Source organism: Muscardinus avellanarius (genome assembly GCF_963383645.1).
Source record: "Muscardinus avellanarius genome assembly, chromosome: 10".
Lineage (NCBI taxonomy): Eukaryota > Metazoa > Chordata > Mammalia > Rodentia > Gliridae > Muscardinus > Muscardinus avellanarius.
This window is the reverse complement of record NC_137796.1, coordinates 102,303,794-102,320,416: the sequence shown is the minus strand read 5'-3', so window position 1 is coordinate 102,320,416 and position 16,623 is coordinate 102,303,794. Positions and strand designations below refer to the sequence as shown.

General features: G+C 46.8%; 1 protein-coding gene across 2 annotated transcripts in view; it reads left to right on the top strand.

Annotated features, from left to right (window-relative positions):
- SHISA9 (shisa family member 9) overlaps positions 1-15,458 on the top strand; it is a gene marked incomplete at both ends in the record, with an annotated part of 281,605 nt that extends 266,147 nt beyond the window's left edge. Inside the window, 2 exons of one of the 2 annotated variants that reach the window (XM_080704214.1) lie at positions 2,359-2,406; positions 15,079-15,458. In XM_080704214.1, coding sequence (XP_080560340.1) covers positions 2,359-2,406; positions 15,079-15,458 — 428 coding nt within the window. The remainder of the gene's footprint in view (positions 1-2,358; positions 2,407-15,078) is intronic. The other variant, XM_080704215.1, reaches the window with a different exon arrangement.
- Between the last annotated feature and the right edge of the window lie 1,165 nt (positions 15,459-16,623).

The window sequence follows — 16,623 nt, the reverse complement described above, 5'->3', positions numbered from 1 at the left end:
GAGGCATTAGACTTACTGTTTTGCAAGTAGGGAAACTGAGTCTTAGTATGGCTAAGTAACCAAGTTCATATTAAAAAATCTCTGACTCAGAAATCCTCTTCATCCTATGAAATGATTCTATCTTCTACAGAAAATTTCTAACATTCAAAGTCTACGACTAGCCGCCACCAGAAGTTGAGGAGTCCCATTTTCCATCCCACCCTTCCTTTTGGGGAGTGAGGGAGGCTTACTAATGTATCAGTTGTTTTTCTTCCTTTGAAGATAGAGTTGTTTACATCATGTTCAATATATTGAATATAACAGATTTGAGGTACATTAGAGTTGAAGTATAATTTACATACAGTGAAATACACAGATCATAATTTTAGAACAGTGCAGTTGTTGAAAATGCTTACGTTTGGGAAACCACATCCTAATAAAATAAGAAACATTTTTACCATACTGAATGCTCCCTCATATCCACTTCCGTGCTATACTTTAGGTCCACCATTCCCATTTTTTGGCACTAGGGATTGAACCCAGAGTATTCTACCTCTAAGCTCTTTGTTTATTTTTGAAACAGGGTCTCACTAGGTTTCTGAGAGTCTCAGTAAGTTGCTGAGGCTGGCCTCAAACATGCAATTCTCCTGTGCTAGCCTCCCAAGTACTGAGATTACAGGCATCCACCACCATTCCCTGGTAGTACATTCCCTTTTAATGAGCAATTTTTTCACCCAACAAAAATTCATTGGATGTCCAGGACTGCCAGCAGGTGCATAGCAGGGCCTTAAGTACATGTTTGATGGTCTTCATGCTATCTTTTTAAGTGCCCTATTGCTAATGGACTTAGTAAAGGACTTGCTACTATCTTGTCGGAACTAAGTACTGCCTTTGGTACTAGGGACTGGGGTGAAGGCGGTTTCTGCCTTCAAGTCAAGAATGATGGATCTGATTTGGGGGTAGGATAACTTCCTTGGAGTTAGTGACTCAGGCACCGGTCAGCCTCATGTCTACCAGCACAGGAAGATCTGGGGAAACATCACTATTTCCAGATGGCTCTGGTTCCAAAGGAACAGAAACACCCAGTTACCCCAGGCGGGGCTCACTTAATTTTAACTTCATGACCCTTCTCCCATCACTCTAATTTCCTCTCTATTGTGAGTGATGAGGGTGTAGAGTTCAGATCCTCAGGGGGAATGTGGTAATTTGAGTGTCCTTTGGCACGCCTGGGAGGCCAACCAGAAATGTTGTCATGAGGCCGGATCTGTGCACTGTAATCATTCAGATCACAGGCTGTTCCTCACATCTCCTCTTAGCTGGCAGCCTAGCAGCCTGATATGTCTCGGGAAGCTGTGCAGAACGTGCTAAGGACTTGGTCTTCCCAGGCAGATGCCTAAGAGAGGAAAGGAGAGCTACTGGCACTCGCTGATTGGTTGGGCCTCCAACCAATGGTGAGAAGCCTTTTTTGGGTAGGGTTGTCCCATGCTCAGTAGACCCAATTTTACAGAGGAGGACTATCAAGGAAAGGGTAGGCGATTGCTGTGGTCCTTCTCAACTTCCTTTATTCTCTAAAAGGAGTCATGGTGGGATTCTGCTAATAACATGAGGTCCCCCATGGCTCATTCAGTACATTTGAAAATGAATTCAATTTGAAGAAACTGATTTATAACACACATTCCAGACATACACATATGTTCTATGAAGCACCGTGCTACTCATTGTGAATTCTCAGATAACAAGCTCGATCCTTCAGCATATGGGGGGGATTTCTGTACCATGTCAGGAACGACCCTTGAGAAAAAGTTGGAGTCATCCTTCATTCATCTATTCAACAATGTTTTCCAAGCACTATGTGTCACTCTAAGGTGAGTTGTACCCCAGCCAGCATTGAAATTCACAGTCAGGAGAAGCTGTCCCAGTGTTGAACTCAGAACTGGAGTTTGGAATAACACAGCGTCTTTCAGGAGGGAGAGCGCAATCACACAGAATCCAAATTCAGCTCTTGTCATCTGAGCATAGTCATTAATCAAATGACCTCGTGCAACTCAGATTTTCTTTCTTCTGTAGGAAGTAGAGATTTAAATCCAATTTTGCTGCCTAAGAACTCGCTCTCTACCATACAGAACTGAAAATATCCAGGCATTTCCAGGGGTATTCTTTTTATCTCCTGATAGGACTCAATGTGTTCCTGCTTTCTGGCCCTGCAGGAGGAGGAGCATGCGCAGTTCTACCACCGAGCAGGCTCCTCCTCTCATCCCCAGGTCCCCCAAGGCCCGGTCCCCTAGCAGACTGCAGCTGGGGCAGCATCTGGGTGTGAGGGCGCAGCAAACAGGGGGTGCCTGGCCAACAGATCCGCATCTCATCGTTGTTATTTTTTAGGAAATTCTGATGGTGACTGGGCAGTGGCGACACTTAAGTCACCAAAAGGTACCGTACGGATTTTTCTAGCTCTTTGTCCAGGTGTTGTCCAAGTTAATATGAAACCATGAAGAAACAGAGAGTCCTGTTGTTCGTGTGTGACTCAGCGCACATTTGTGTCCACCTTGGACAGTTCTTGCAAGTCCATCCCAGTTGCCACGTGTAGGCGTCTGTGTGTGTGCGTGTGCATGCATGTAGACAATTGTTACACAATGTGCTATCCCTTGTTTCCTGATATTTGTTGCCTGGCGAAAAATTCCTCTATCAGAAACCATCCCAGGTAAGACATCCAGGAAATGTGTGGATTCCTTTTCTTTCTTTCTCAGAAAGCTACACAAGCAAAAATGGCAAAATGCTGGGTAAATTAATGCAGGGGAAAGAACACAACTTCTGATGGAGAAGATACACACAGATCACGCTGTTGACCAAGTTCTTGGGGAATGATTAGCCTTAGAGGGGACAGAATGCTATTTGGGGCTTCCCGGAGGCAGCGTGGTAAGCAGCTGGATTCGGGAACTGGTTGACTTGGGTCTGTGTGTTGACTAACTGGGTGGCCAAGCCAGGTGGTAGCTATAATTGATTAGCTTCTTCCTAGGTCTCGGAGTGCTGACCAGTCAATTTTGCCACTTAATTTTCCAATGACTCAGCTGAGCAGACATTGTAAAGTCATGGGTGTCTCAACATGGGTAAGTCACACCTGTCTGGTGCTAAGTGGTAGAGCTGCCATTTGAACCCACGTCCTCCTGATTCTAATGACTATTTTGCACTGGGAGCAAGGGGAATGTATTTTCAGGATAGGTCAAAGACCCCATCCTTGTTCTTCATTCTTTGCACTTTGCTGGATTCAGTACGGGAGGAGCTAGCTGAGTCAAGGAGGAGGAGATAGGACTCTTTACTGACCCGGGCTTAGGGAGATTAGGAAGCAATGCAGGGCCCAAGGCAGTGTGCTTGCATGGCCGACTTGCCTTCTCAAAGGGTCAAATTACTTTTCAAGTGGAGACTGGACATTAAGGGGGTCTAGAGTTGGGGGCACTCATTTGGAGCCTCTTGCAGGCAGGTTGTCATCTGCGCTGGGGTGGGTAAAGGATAGAGAGAAGAAAATGGGCTGATGCCATCACTGAGAGACTGCAGGCAAGCAGTCCGTGAGCAAGCAGATGCTATGGGGAACAGGGACCGGTGGGCCTCTGGCTCTTACACTGGGGCCACATGCGCATCACCTACAAGATTGATACAAACCAGATTCCAGTTGGGCACAGTGGTGCACTCCTCTCATCCCTGTACTTGGGAGGCTGAGACAGGAGGATGGAGGCCAGTGCTTGGTAGTGAGAACTTAGTGAGACCTTGTTTCAAAATAAAAAGGGTTGGTATGTACCTCAGTGGTAGAATGCCCCCGTGTTCAATCCCCAGTACCACAAGCAAACCAACAAACAAATGCCTGGGCTCCGCCCAGGAACTTCTGAATGGGAGCCAGGAGTTGAATTGCTGACAGGTATGAGGTGATGCTAGCTCGCTGGTCTGGACACCACACTCTGAGAACCACTGTGTGGGCTGGAGATATGACTTAGCGTTTGAGTGTGTACCTGGCATGTGCAAGGCCTTGAGTTTGAGTCTTAGCACAGCACACATGCACACATGCACACACATGCACACACACACACACACACACAGACATACACAGAACCACTGGTATAGAGACGTCTTTCTGAGACACTAGAACCCTTGGATGTGATCTCTGGGTATCTGTCAGAGGCTGAAGATTTTGACAGGGGAGCCTGGCCAGGGCCCTGGAGGTAAACTGAGTTCTGGAGGACCTGTAGGTCATGATCATATCACCTTAGAAAAGAGAGTTGTGGGTGCGTGAGGTTAATGAGAATCCCCTGACTACCCAGTTATTGCCTTAAGAGGAACAGATTTTGGGGGACTTGCATTAGATAATAATTGTTCACATGTCAAAGTCCAATTTTAGCAATGCAAACAATTTGGAACATGACAGACCTACTAATTTGAGAGGCATATATTCCCCCCCCCTTTCTCTCTCTCCCCTGTGAAAAAACATAGCCATTAGGATCCCATGGCAGTGCTGGGAGGCAGTCTAGGGCCCTGTCCTTACATCAGTTGTTTGGTGACTTAGAAAATGTTTCAGACAGGTCTGAAGCAAAGATTTCAAATCTGAATTTCACCCAATCCAGGCTAACTTCACCTGTCCAGCTAGATGTTTTTTTTTATTTATCTTGCCATGTCTGAGGAGGGGAGGGGGCCCTAGCGAGGTCCAGATCTAAGTGCCTTTGGGGGTCATTGGTCCTTCTCTTGTATTGTCTGCCGAACCTTCAGACAGTAGGGCCAGATGAAGCACGACTGGGGTTTACATAGTCCTGCCTTCTGACACCTTCTTTAAAGGGAGAGGCACATGGGAGTTTCCATCTTGGCCCCATCCTTTGCTGGTCTTGTTCAATGTCTCTGAGCACCTCTTTTCCGACCTGCAAAGTAGAGTCAAACATACCATCTGCCTCCTGGTTGGCTGTGAAGCTAAGAGAAAGTTGAAGACACAGTGTGGAGGTCTGGTTTCTGGCATCAGGGAAGTGCTAAGTGCATGTAGCTTATACTGATATCATTTTGCCATTACCATCAACCGAGTGCAGTCCTATGGCTCTGAAAAGTCCCATGGTAGTAAAAACTGTGCAATTTTGTTTAACCCATCATTTCCCAAACTCTTTTGACATTGGATTTCTTCCTTTTCAAGGCAAACCAGTTAACAGCTTCATATCCAGTGGCTTGAAACATTGTTGGGAACCCACTCTGAGGGCGTAGGACATGGGTCGAGAAGTAGGCAGGGGGTGTCACCTGGGGACTTTGTATAAGAAAAGAGTAGCTATAGAGATGAGGTCTATGATTCACTCTGGAAGAAAACCACCTCTGCTAAGAGAAAGGAAATGGTGAACATCATGCCCCTTTGCAAGGTTCCTTTGTTCACTATCTAGAGCGTCCCGTGCATGGCGCCCCCTGCTGGACACTGCTGTTGATCCACCCATGCCCGGCCTTGGGAACTGCTGGCATTATTTGCTTAACACCAACCACAAAAAGAGACACCACTTCAAGCCCAGGGGACAGTTGTAATCAAATGAAGCATGTCTTTGGAAGTCTCTATTTTGCAGAATGAACCTGAACCTTCCAGAGCTACCTGGAAGTACTGAACTGGGGCAAAACTTCCAGCATGATATTGTGTTTTAGTAGCTCTGGGTTTCTCAGGAATTAGCCTGTGTGCTCTTAGCCAAGGCCACGCAGGGGCTCTGAACCCCTGCTGAAAGGGAGGCGGAGTAGAGTATCCACTTTACTGGGTTTTAGGGAGTAATTGTATGACACTGTAAGTAGGATTCTTAGCATGGGGATTGACATATCATAGGTGCCAAATATGCATAAAAGAGACCAATAATAAAAAAAATCTCCACTCATTTCTGCTTTGGAGATTCATTGCAAAGAAGTCTTAGAAAGATACACCCCATTTGGCTTCTCTGCTTTTCCAGGTAAAGAAAGTAGGAGTTCCTGTGATAACCAAGGCCACCTAAAGCCACACAAGAGGATATCTCAACAAAAGCAGGACTCAGACCTCAAAGAGGGGCTCCAGAGCTCCATCAGAATCACTGGAGATGCTGGTTGCAAATGTCAATCCTGAGTCTGCCCACTCCTAAGGACTTAGAACCTGTGCATGTGGGGCCCCAGCTCCTTTCTTTTTCTTTTCTCTCCTCTCCCTCCACTCTCCCTCCCTTCCTTCCTTTGATTTTTCCTTCCTCCCTCTCTTTCTTCCTTCTATATATGGTCCTGGGAATTGAACCCAGAGGCATTCTACCTGTGAGTTACACCTCCAGCCCTATTCTCCTTTTTATTTTGAAACAGGGTCTCACTAACTTGCAGAGGGCCTCACTAAGTTGTTGAGGCTGACCTGGAACCTGAGCTCTTCCTGGCTCAGCCTCCCCAGTACTGGGATTACAAGGGAGTCCCACCATACCCAGCTACTTATTTATTTAAATGCACCTTTTGGGTGATTCTTATAAATGCAAAGTTTAGGCCTACCTTTTTCTAAGACCCAGCCTCTAATGCAAACACCACTTATCGTAAAGCACCAACTTTCACAGGCCAGCATTCTGACCAATGTGAGTATGTTTGAGGTTTGCTGAAATACAACTGTTTTATTAGTGGTGGCTGGAGCCTAGAAACAACTGGCAGGTCAGAATGTCAGAGGCTGACTGTCTTGGGTCTGGTTTCCGGAACTGTCACTCGCTAGTGACTCTACAGTCGAGCTACTTAACATCACTGAACCTTCATCCTTCATCTGTCATCTGGAAAGGACGACACTGCCTTGTTATATTTCCTTAAAGGGCTTAAAGGAGATCTCATAGGCAAAGTGGCTACAACGGGGTCTGGCTCATTGCAGGCACTCAGCACATCCCGGTTCTTTCTTTTTTGTCTAAGAAGTATAATGCATCCCAGTGAGAATTGTTCATCTAAGAGACGTTCGAGAAGGCACAAGGCAGCAGAAGATGTGTAATCGGGTTACAGTTCCATTGGAACGTGCTCAGCCAACGGGCCATCCTAGGGGAACACTCACCCCAAGGCAGCCTTAAAACAGGACTTCATGAAACTCTGGCTCCTGCAATTTCCTGATTTGGGTTATTGGTTTAGAAGCGAGCAGTAGGAGAATGAGGACAGGGGGGGCTGTGTGTGATTTGAGGTGATGTTTTTTAATAAAAATCAAATCCCACCTGCTCTTGAGTTCAGCCCTTTTGAAAAGCACCCGGCAAGCAGTGGAGTTTTGATGAGCTTCCTCAGGACCCACGGGGCATGAAATGAACCCAGAAGAGAGGGCTCTCTGGTTTTCAGAAAATGCCATCGCATCGAGATTGCAATAAACATTTTATTAGCTGGAAAGCCTGTCCCTCTGAGCAAAAGCTGGCTGGACTGGGCCCTTCCAAAGCAGCCTCACACCATGCCCACAACACACAGTAGGCATGCAAGCATATGTTTTGCTAATAGATCATTAAATGAAGCTGGACATAATATTTGATGGAAATCTTATTGTCTCTTCTAAAGAAGGACAGGGAAATAGAAAATCGGCCAGATGGAAGTCAGAAGACTGGTCTTCTAAGCCCAACACTACTTCTACCTATTTGGGTATCCTGGAACTCAGGGTATCATAGGAGCCAACGTGGCCTCTTGTATAAAATGGAATGTTTGGATTTAGTGATCCTTTCTGCCACTCTCTATAAAGACCCCGGGCTTTGTTCTGATTGGCTTGCCTCATCATGAAACCTTTGAGCCAATTATTTGGCAAGAGCAGATGGGCTAATTGTGGTCACCGGGGAATGGGTGGGTGGGGAATGGGGAAGCAGAGAGGTGTGTTGTTCCATCCACAGGGATTAAGAATGAGGGAGCTAGGCAAGGAGATGTATACCTGTAATCTCAGTACTTGGGAGGCTGAGACAGGAGGATCACGAGTTTGAGGACAGTCTCAGCAACATACCAAGATTCTGCAAACTAGTGAGACCCTGTTTCAAAACCATAATGAATAAGTAAATAAAAAGGCTGGGGGTGTAGCTTGGAGGCAGTATGTCTCTGGGTTAAATCCCCAGTAACACACACACATACCACACACACACACACACACACACACACCACAGAGAAAAGTAGATCACTTGAAAATTGAGGGCTCTTTCTGGAAGCAGGGTGAATGGATGATTGGTATTTGTATTAGTTGTCTACTACCACAAAACACTGTAACAAAGGATATCAAATCTCAATGGTTTTAATTTATTGAGCTCAGCATCTATTCATATAATGGGAGTCAGGGATTTATGCTGATGTGGGAGGTTCTTGTAGTCTCAGCTGAGTTCACCCATCTGGGAGTTGGCCAGGTGTTGGCTGATCTAGGATGGTTTGGGTTGGAATGACCGAGGTGGCTCGGCTCTGCCTCACAAGTCTGGTCCTCAGAGATGGGTTGCTTGGGCATATTCCCATGACGATGGCCGAGATAGAAGAGAACAACCCACACCCAGCAAGCATGGCTGGAAACTTCTGCCTGCATCGTGTCTACTCACATCATTAGTCATGTGGGTGAACTCAGAATCCGCATCTTTGGCCCAAATATGTGGGGTGGATAAAGAGTCTTTTCTCTGGAGCAGTTTCAAAGCCATGCAGAAAAGGATGTGAAAGAGGGGAGGACAAAGAATTGATTCATGCATTAATTTAACATAGAATCTCAAATCTCTTAATTATCTACTTTGAGATGATCCCATGAAAATAGAGTAGAAGAAGGTAAATAGGTCTAAAGAGTCTCACTCTTAATTTTCTTCACTAAAAAACAGTTGCATAAAATTTCATCAGCCTGGAGATTGATCAGGAGACAAATGGTATGATTAATTTCTGAAAACAAATATTTCTCTCTACAGAGAGGCAATTCAGGACCCATGGAAAGGCTGTAGGGAGTAAACCCACAGTATCCGTCCTTGTTGCTTCGGGGGCTCTGTGGTCAGCCTTGGCTGGAGCATAGGCCTGTCTACTTGTGTTCAACAGCCTTTCTGCAAATGGAGTCTGCACAGCTGGACTGCCTAAGAGAAGATACAAAGGACTGCCAATAGCAAGAGATACAGACGGCTTTGGCAGCCACCACCAAAGAGGCTGCTGATGCATTCTGGATAGTTTTGGTGCAAAGCCCCATCCGGGTAGTTTCAGAATCCTCTCCAAAAGAGGCACAAAACCCTCCTGTTGGAAGCCTTCAGGGTTAAGACAAAAAACAGGCCAGGCTCCCGAATGCACCTTGCTGGCCTCAGGAAAGAGCTGGCATCCCGTGAGGAAAGAGGCTGCTTTGCTGTTCATTACAACCTGGATCAAATGCAATTCCCTTGACTTGTGCTCTGCAGCAAGGGGCCTGAACCAGGCAAAACAGGGCTGATTCGCCACAGAGACACATCTTCCTGCCTCCTCCTTCCCTGGTCTCTCCTGCTTGGGGAGCTTAACTATTTTCCTGCCTTTCTTGTTTCTGCCTGCTGAGATAGCCTCAGGGACCTGCACAGCTTTACAGCATGGATTTCAAAAGAAGAGACAAAAGCCTGAGTATTTTATTAACAACATGAACTGTCCTCCTTTTACTTTTTAATTTAGCTTGTGAAGGCGGAGAAAAAATAGAGGGGGCAGAGACCCAGAAACCATTTATGTGTAAGTTAGAGTAAATGTTGTCTGACCTTACCAAAAGGCCCCAGCAATGCAGTGGCTGAAGAGAAAGACGTGCATTTCTCTCCCATGTTGTAGTCCCAGAAGAGGGGGCCAGGTCGGCGGGGCAGCTCTGCTCCACGTGGTCACTCAGAGACCCAGGATCCTTCACTGGGTCACTCAGAGACCCAGGTTCCTTCTGCGTCTCTAGAGTCAGTTGCCACCAAAGCATCTTTCTAGCCTGTGAGGAGGGGTAGAGAGGACAGCCAGGCAGAAATTTTTCTTTTAAGCAAGTCAGGTGAAGTGGAAATTGGGTATATCCCTTTTGATAGCACCTCTTGGAGAGAGAGCAGGCTCATTGGCCAGATTTCACCTAGTTTGGAGCCAGATGCACATGTGCCCAGAAAGGAGAGGGAGAACAGATCTGATCAGCAGTGAAGTATGGCAGTCAAGTAGCCATCTACACTATCCCTCAGATGAGGGTATATATTTGACGATTCCTAATTTGTGCGATGTACATTATGCTGAGATTTTTTTTTTACACGCCGTGTCTCATTGACTCCTTCTCTGTGCTCTGCAAAGGAGAATTTATTATCCCTGTTTTATATTCTTTTTTAGTTTTTATTTTTGCAATGGCAGCAGAGGCAGCAACATTCTATCAACTACCGGGAGGCAATGAGGTTGGCACAAAGTACTCTACATGGTTCTCTTCAGCACTGGCAACCCCCCAACCACATAGGCTCTGTTGCTTTCTTTTCAACTTTACAGGTAGACCTTAGAGAGTGCAGGTGACTTGCTAAGGTCTCAGGCCTCTACGTGGAATTCAAATTTATTCTGATGAATTTAGCTCGGCATTCAAACCCATTTCCACCTGCTACCAAAGCTCATGCTCTTGGGCTGGTGACGTGGCTCTGTGGTAAAGCTTTGCGTAGCATGCACAAGGCCCTACCTTCAAGCCCCAGAACCTTAAAAAGTCCACTCTTCCCTCCAGATTATAAAGGAGCTTTAATTGTCACTCAAATCGCATGTGCATAATTCCAAACTTTGTTATATGCACCAGTACACTGGATTATTTACACTCTCAGCATCATTAATTCCTCTTCTCAGCATTCCCAGATCTCTAAGACTAGGGCCCTATGTTGGTTCCCCAGAATCCATTGCGGGATGCAAAACCAACACCTTGGTTCTTTGTCGTCTTCCGACGTGATTAGTGCTCCCTGCATGGTGGGCTGGGGTAGTGGAAGCACAATAAAAAGAAATATGAATGAATATCTGACTGCATTGTCATGGAGAGAATCCATGTGATGTACCCAAAAGAGTCCAGGGGACAGTATGGACCTCCCTGACACAGGAGGCCAGCTATAGCACCAGGCAGTCTGAGTAATAGCAGAGGCAGTCTCCTCTTGGCTCTAAGAAGCTCCTGCTCTTTATGTAACCCAGCTCTAGGAGAGGAGGCCACCTTCTCAGTGATTGGCCAATAGTTCAGCCAATGCCGGCACACCTGAGAAGATGCTAGGGCCCAGCCCTCTTGTGATAAAGTAGCCAAGTGAATGCTGGAGGAACCAGAGCCTGGTGGGGAGAGCCTCGAGCCACCTCCAGCTCTTTGTTCCCGAGCCTCCTTAAGGAAGAAAAAGGTCAACATATTTGGCCTTGAGTGTAGTTGGGGTGGGGGACACAGACTTCACTACACTCCAGACCCTGACCTGTTGATGTTTTCTCTTGAGATATTTACATGTGCACGCAGATCTCTGATGTTTTGAAAGGAAGAATCAAGAAGTATTTTCCCTGCATAGTAGATTTTACCCCTACAGTTTTGAAGGAATATTTTCCTGCAGCCTGACCCTTGTTCAAGAAACAGTGTTTATTTTCTACCATTGCAAATGGGTAAATAAATGAGTGTGGTGTTCTGAAAGTCAAGAAGTAGAGCCAGGTATCCTGGGGCTCAAATCCCAGCTCCATCAATTGGACTAGTCGACACAAACCTCCCTGAGCCTCAGTTTCTCCATTTGGAAGATGAGGCCAATAACAGCACCCATCTCCTTAGGATGCCGAGAGCATTAAAAGAGGTAACAAAGGCAAATTCCCTAGCAGGATACCTGTCCCGACTATGTGAGGAATGGTGACAGCTTTGGTTGGGGGGTATCACTTACCAAGTGAGTTCTCTCACCTGTGACCTGAGATCATCACCAGGTGAGAGCAAGCTGCAGGGACCTCCCTGAGATATCTTTGGCCCAGGGAGGGCAGGTAGGTGGCAGGCCACCTGCTGAGCCCTCAGATGTGCAGCCTGTCTTGGAAGCTGGTTATTACTTCGACACTCCCCATTTCCACAGAAGCAAGGCGCGGTCCCGCCCCACACCTGTACAAGTGTCTCTTGCTAATTAAGAGAGAGACAGATGGAGGAAGGTACAGTTTAATTTTACAGCCCTGGTTCCTTCAAGGCAATTAGGCTCATTGGAAGCAAAAGCACTTTTTCTTGCTTTCTCTTTCCTGCTTTAAAAAAAATGAAGCAAAATCAAACAAGGAAGGGCCAGTGTGGTTGAAAGGCTCGCACATCTGTTTCCTGGTCGGCTTGTCAGCCATCTGCCCATGAGGTACCAGGACTGATCAGGTTAATGCATTTATTAATGGGACTTACAAGACTGTCCAAGGGGTCTGTTACTTCTTTCACAGAGAGAAATTTAATATGCTCAGACAAGGAGCACATTGCTCAAAGAGGAGGGTAGACAGGTATGTGTTTCTTCTGCTCCACCTGGCTCCAAATCAGAGAGGCCCCAAGAAACCACAAGAAGGGGATTTTTGTGAAAACTGCATTTTTAGGTTGTAAGAATGGTTCGTGAATCTAATCGCCCACCATCTCCTTATCATTGAAATAATCTCAAAGATATTTCATTGGAGGGTTGTTTCATGTCCCAGGCACCCAATCTGTGTCTGAGCCTCACTTTTTAAAAATCTCACAAGTCCCATGGAGGGAGATGGTCAGGCAGACAAAATAGGTTTGCATGATATAATCTTGCCTATAGGAAATGATCGTTTTCTTCCATCTAACGGATAGATATCCTTTTTTGTGTGTGTGGTACCGGAGGTGGAACCCAGGGGCTTTTCTACCTCCGGGCTATACTCCCAGACCTATTTTATACTTTACTTGGAAACAGGGTCTCACTAAGTTGCTGAGAGCCTCACTCAGTAGCTGAGGCTGGCTTCGAACCTGTGTGATCCTCCTGTCTCAGCCTCACAAGCACTGGGATTGCAAGTGTGTGCCACCATGCTCAGCTCATAGATATTCTTTCAGTTTCTTTCTTTTTTTCTTTCTTTTTTGGTGGTACTGGGGTTCCTGGAAGCCCTTCTACTTCTGGGCTACACTCCCAGACCTATTTTATATTTTTTATTTATTTGGAAACAGGGTCTCTTAAGCCAGCGCAGCTGACTATAAACCTGCGTGATCCTCCTATCTCTGGCTCCCAAGCAAGGGGATTACAAGTGTGCGCCACCACGCCCGGCTTCTTTCAGTTTCTTAAAGCTACCACACTGCTTCCCATCTCAGGGGTTTTGTAATTGCTGCCATGTATCAGCTATCTACTGCTGCATAACAAATGGCCCCAATACTTAGTAGTTAACGTGGAAACTGTTTATCGGGATCATGATTCTGATTCAGCAGGGACGTTCTGGCTCTGAGTCAGCTGTCCAAGGCTTGGTCAGCATCTGAGGTTAGTCAGCTCTGTTTCCCAGAATGACCTCACTGGATATCTGGCAAGTAGGAGGCTGCTAGCTGCAGTGAATATGAGTAACTTGCCAGTGGGTTTCTCATTCTCCAGGAGGCTAGTTTGAGCGTCCTTTTTCATATGGAGGCTGGATTTCAAGATGCTGATGCCAGAAGTTGCTAAGATCTACTGGTCAAAGCCACCAAAATACAAGCCAGGGGCCTGGAAACCGATCCTACCTCTTGATGGGAAGAGTTGTACAATATGATGGCCACTCTGGTCCCATACTGCACACCCCCTCCTCTCTGCCTCTCTGCTCTCTAGATCTCAACTTAGAGAGCACTACCTCCAGGCAGCCTTCCCTGACTCCATCCCCTTCCTGGTCAGACCAAGGCCCCTCCCTGTGCATTCTCCTGTAGTAAACTAGGTGGGCAGAAGGAGAGAAGAGGGCAGCAGGAGAGGAGGCCAGACTGATTAGTACACATGCCTCCTCTTTCATACCCAGGGCTTTGCCTAGGTATGAACTGGAAAATGGGGTTAGAATCCCAGTTCTAATATTAATTTGTGCTATCAAATGTAATTCCTTATTTTGTGGATATGTGCTTCTCATACTTTTAGAGTAGATTCTAAGATTCCTTTGACTGGCATTCTCTCTCTCTCTCTCCCTCTCTCTCTCTCTCTCTCTCTCTCTCTCTCTGGATAGCTCTAGTGTTTAGGGAAAGGGACAAAATTTTTTAAAAATCTGTATCAATCAAGGGTATTTACATTACCAGGAAACTCGCTTGCAACTGTATTAAGCCTGGAAAGTGAATACGTGGCTTCCTGGGGGTGTCACGCTGAGGAATCTGAGGGAAGGCCTGGCTACCAGGGAAGAGCTCTGTGATCGATGAATGATGTCTGCCTTGGTCACAGAGGGGGAAAATGAGACATATGGTTTCCCTCCATGTCCTGTCAAAAGCATCTATTAATGTTTTCTGGACTTAAGACTCTACTGCAGCCCAGTCATTAGCTATGGGTAACAGTTTACTTGTTTGCCATGCAAAAGTGATGATCCCTATCTGTCTTACCTTTCTGTTTTAATAATGATAACAGTAACAATGACTGGGGCCAATATCAAAGCCAGCTTAGCCTTATTTACACTGCTAGTCAACAGCAGAGTTGGCATTTGAACACAGGTCTGCTTAATGCTAAAAACAAAAATAAATTCGACCAACCAAACCCATGAGTAAAAATCCCAAATTAAATTTGATTTGTTAAAAACCCCAGAAGAAAGGACAACCGCTGACAGTTGATTTGGGTCATCTTGAGTGGTAGGCGATAGATAAGAGTATTTCTCAATGTGTTCTAGGCTTTGTATATTTTAATAATGGGATGTAACTCAGTGGCAGAGTGTTTGCCTAGCATTTGTGAGGCCCTGGGTTTATTCCCCGGCACCACACACACACAGCAAAGCATCATAATAGTGAAGAGACAGCCCTTGGGTTTTGTAGGGAAGTAAGGGTGAGAGGAGACAGCTGAGCTGAGGTGGGGTGCGGGAATGTTTGTTTGGGGGGAATCTAGGGCTGCCCTGAGGCATGACTCTCACCCTTGTAGACCCGCTTTTGTTTGTAAAATGGCCCCAGTGCTACCCTTCCCTCTGTCTTGTTCCAGGTGGACCTTCTCTCGTGTCTTGTTTGGACTGTTGGACCATTTTATTCTGTCCTGGGTTGACCTGCCCATCGCTAACTCTCTGTCTTTTCTCTCCCTCTGTCCCCCCCCTCCCTCCACCTGTCCCACTGCGTAGCCGACAAGGTCAACGACGACTTCTACTCCAAGCGCCGGCACCTGGCCGAGCTGGCCGCCAAGGGAAACCTGCCTCTGCACCCCGTGCGAGTGGAGGATGAGCCCCGGGCCTTCAGCCCTGAGCACGGCCCTGCCAAGCAAAATGGACAGAAATCGCGCACTAACAAGATGCCAACGCACCCCCTGGCTTACAACTCCACCGCCAACTTTAAGGGCTGGGACCCCAACGAGCAGTCTCTGCGGCGACAGGCCTACAGCAATAAGGGCAAGCTGGGCACGGCCGAGACGGGCTCCAGTGAGCCCTTGGGGACTCGGCCCCAGCACTACCCGGGCACACAGCCATACTTCATTACCAACAGCAAAACGGAGGTGACTGTCTGAGCTTGGCATGCAGGGGTATCCTGGAGACCACACTCGACCGAGAGGCAAAAAAACCATCCTGCCCGCACCCTCCCACCCCGCCCCACACACGCACCAACACTCACCCTCCACCGGAACCAGCTGCGGACCTACCGGTGTCACGGAATCACGCTTTTCCCGGGCCACGCCTAGCCCGCGTCGGCGGGCAGCTGAGGAAGGCCGAAGCTTGGACGTTGAGCAATACGGCAGAGGCAGAAACTGAGGCACGCTCATTCAGCTTCGGGCCCGAGGTGACCAACTCACGGCTCCCCAACCGCGGGGCAGATTTTTCGTTGAAACTGAAACCCATGAAGACAAAAAGTAAATATATATAAGTATATAGAAGTAGCACAATTTAGAGAAATCGTCCATTTGAGCACATACACCTTTAGCCACAGGCTGGCTGTCTCTAGGTGAGAGATGGGCGGAGGAAGAATGAGGGTGGGCAGGAGAAAAGAGCATCCTCCTAAGAGGAGGAGTTACTTTGGGAGGAGTTTGCCCACAGATGAGCACTTTCTGATCCTGAGAAGCGGCTCGTGGATGCACAGTGGGGGTGAGTGTGAGGGAGACAGTGGCTGGACTGCAACCATTCTAGTATTGATAGTACTTTCCATATCACTGATGTCGAAAGCAAAAAAAAACCAAAAACAAAAAACAAAAAAACAAAAAAACAAACACACTCAAACACATAAATAGACCCTGAACCCACCAACAGTGATGGGAAGGAAAGACTTTTTAAGAGAACTCCCATGAAGACAGCAGCTGTTAAAAAGGCCTTCATGGCACAAAAAGAGTCCAGAGAGTGCTAAGTAATGTGTTGGGTTTTATTTTTTAGAGACAAATAAAACATATAAGCCCACTACAAAACAGACGAACAGTCATATTTTGTCCGGAATCTTTAAGACTAAGGAAGTCAACGATGACATCATCATCATCATCATCAAAAATCCACAGCTGGCAAAGTGGTCAGGAGGTGAGATGGGCGTCCAGAAGTCTCAAGTTTCTGGTGTGTCTCCGTCGCCTCCAAGACCCGAAACAGCTACAGAAACAAAGGCCTCTATTAACCGCCTGTCCCCAGCGTTCCTCTTCTCTTCAGCGTGATGATGCCGCCGCCGCTGCCAAACTTCAACTGCTTTGGACTGAAAAT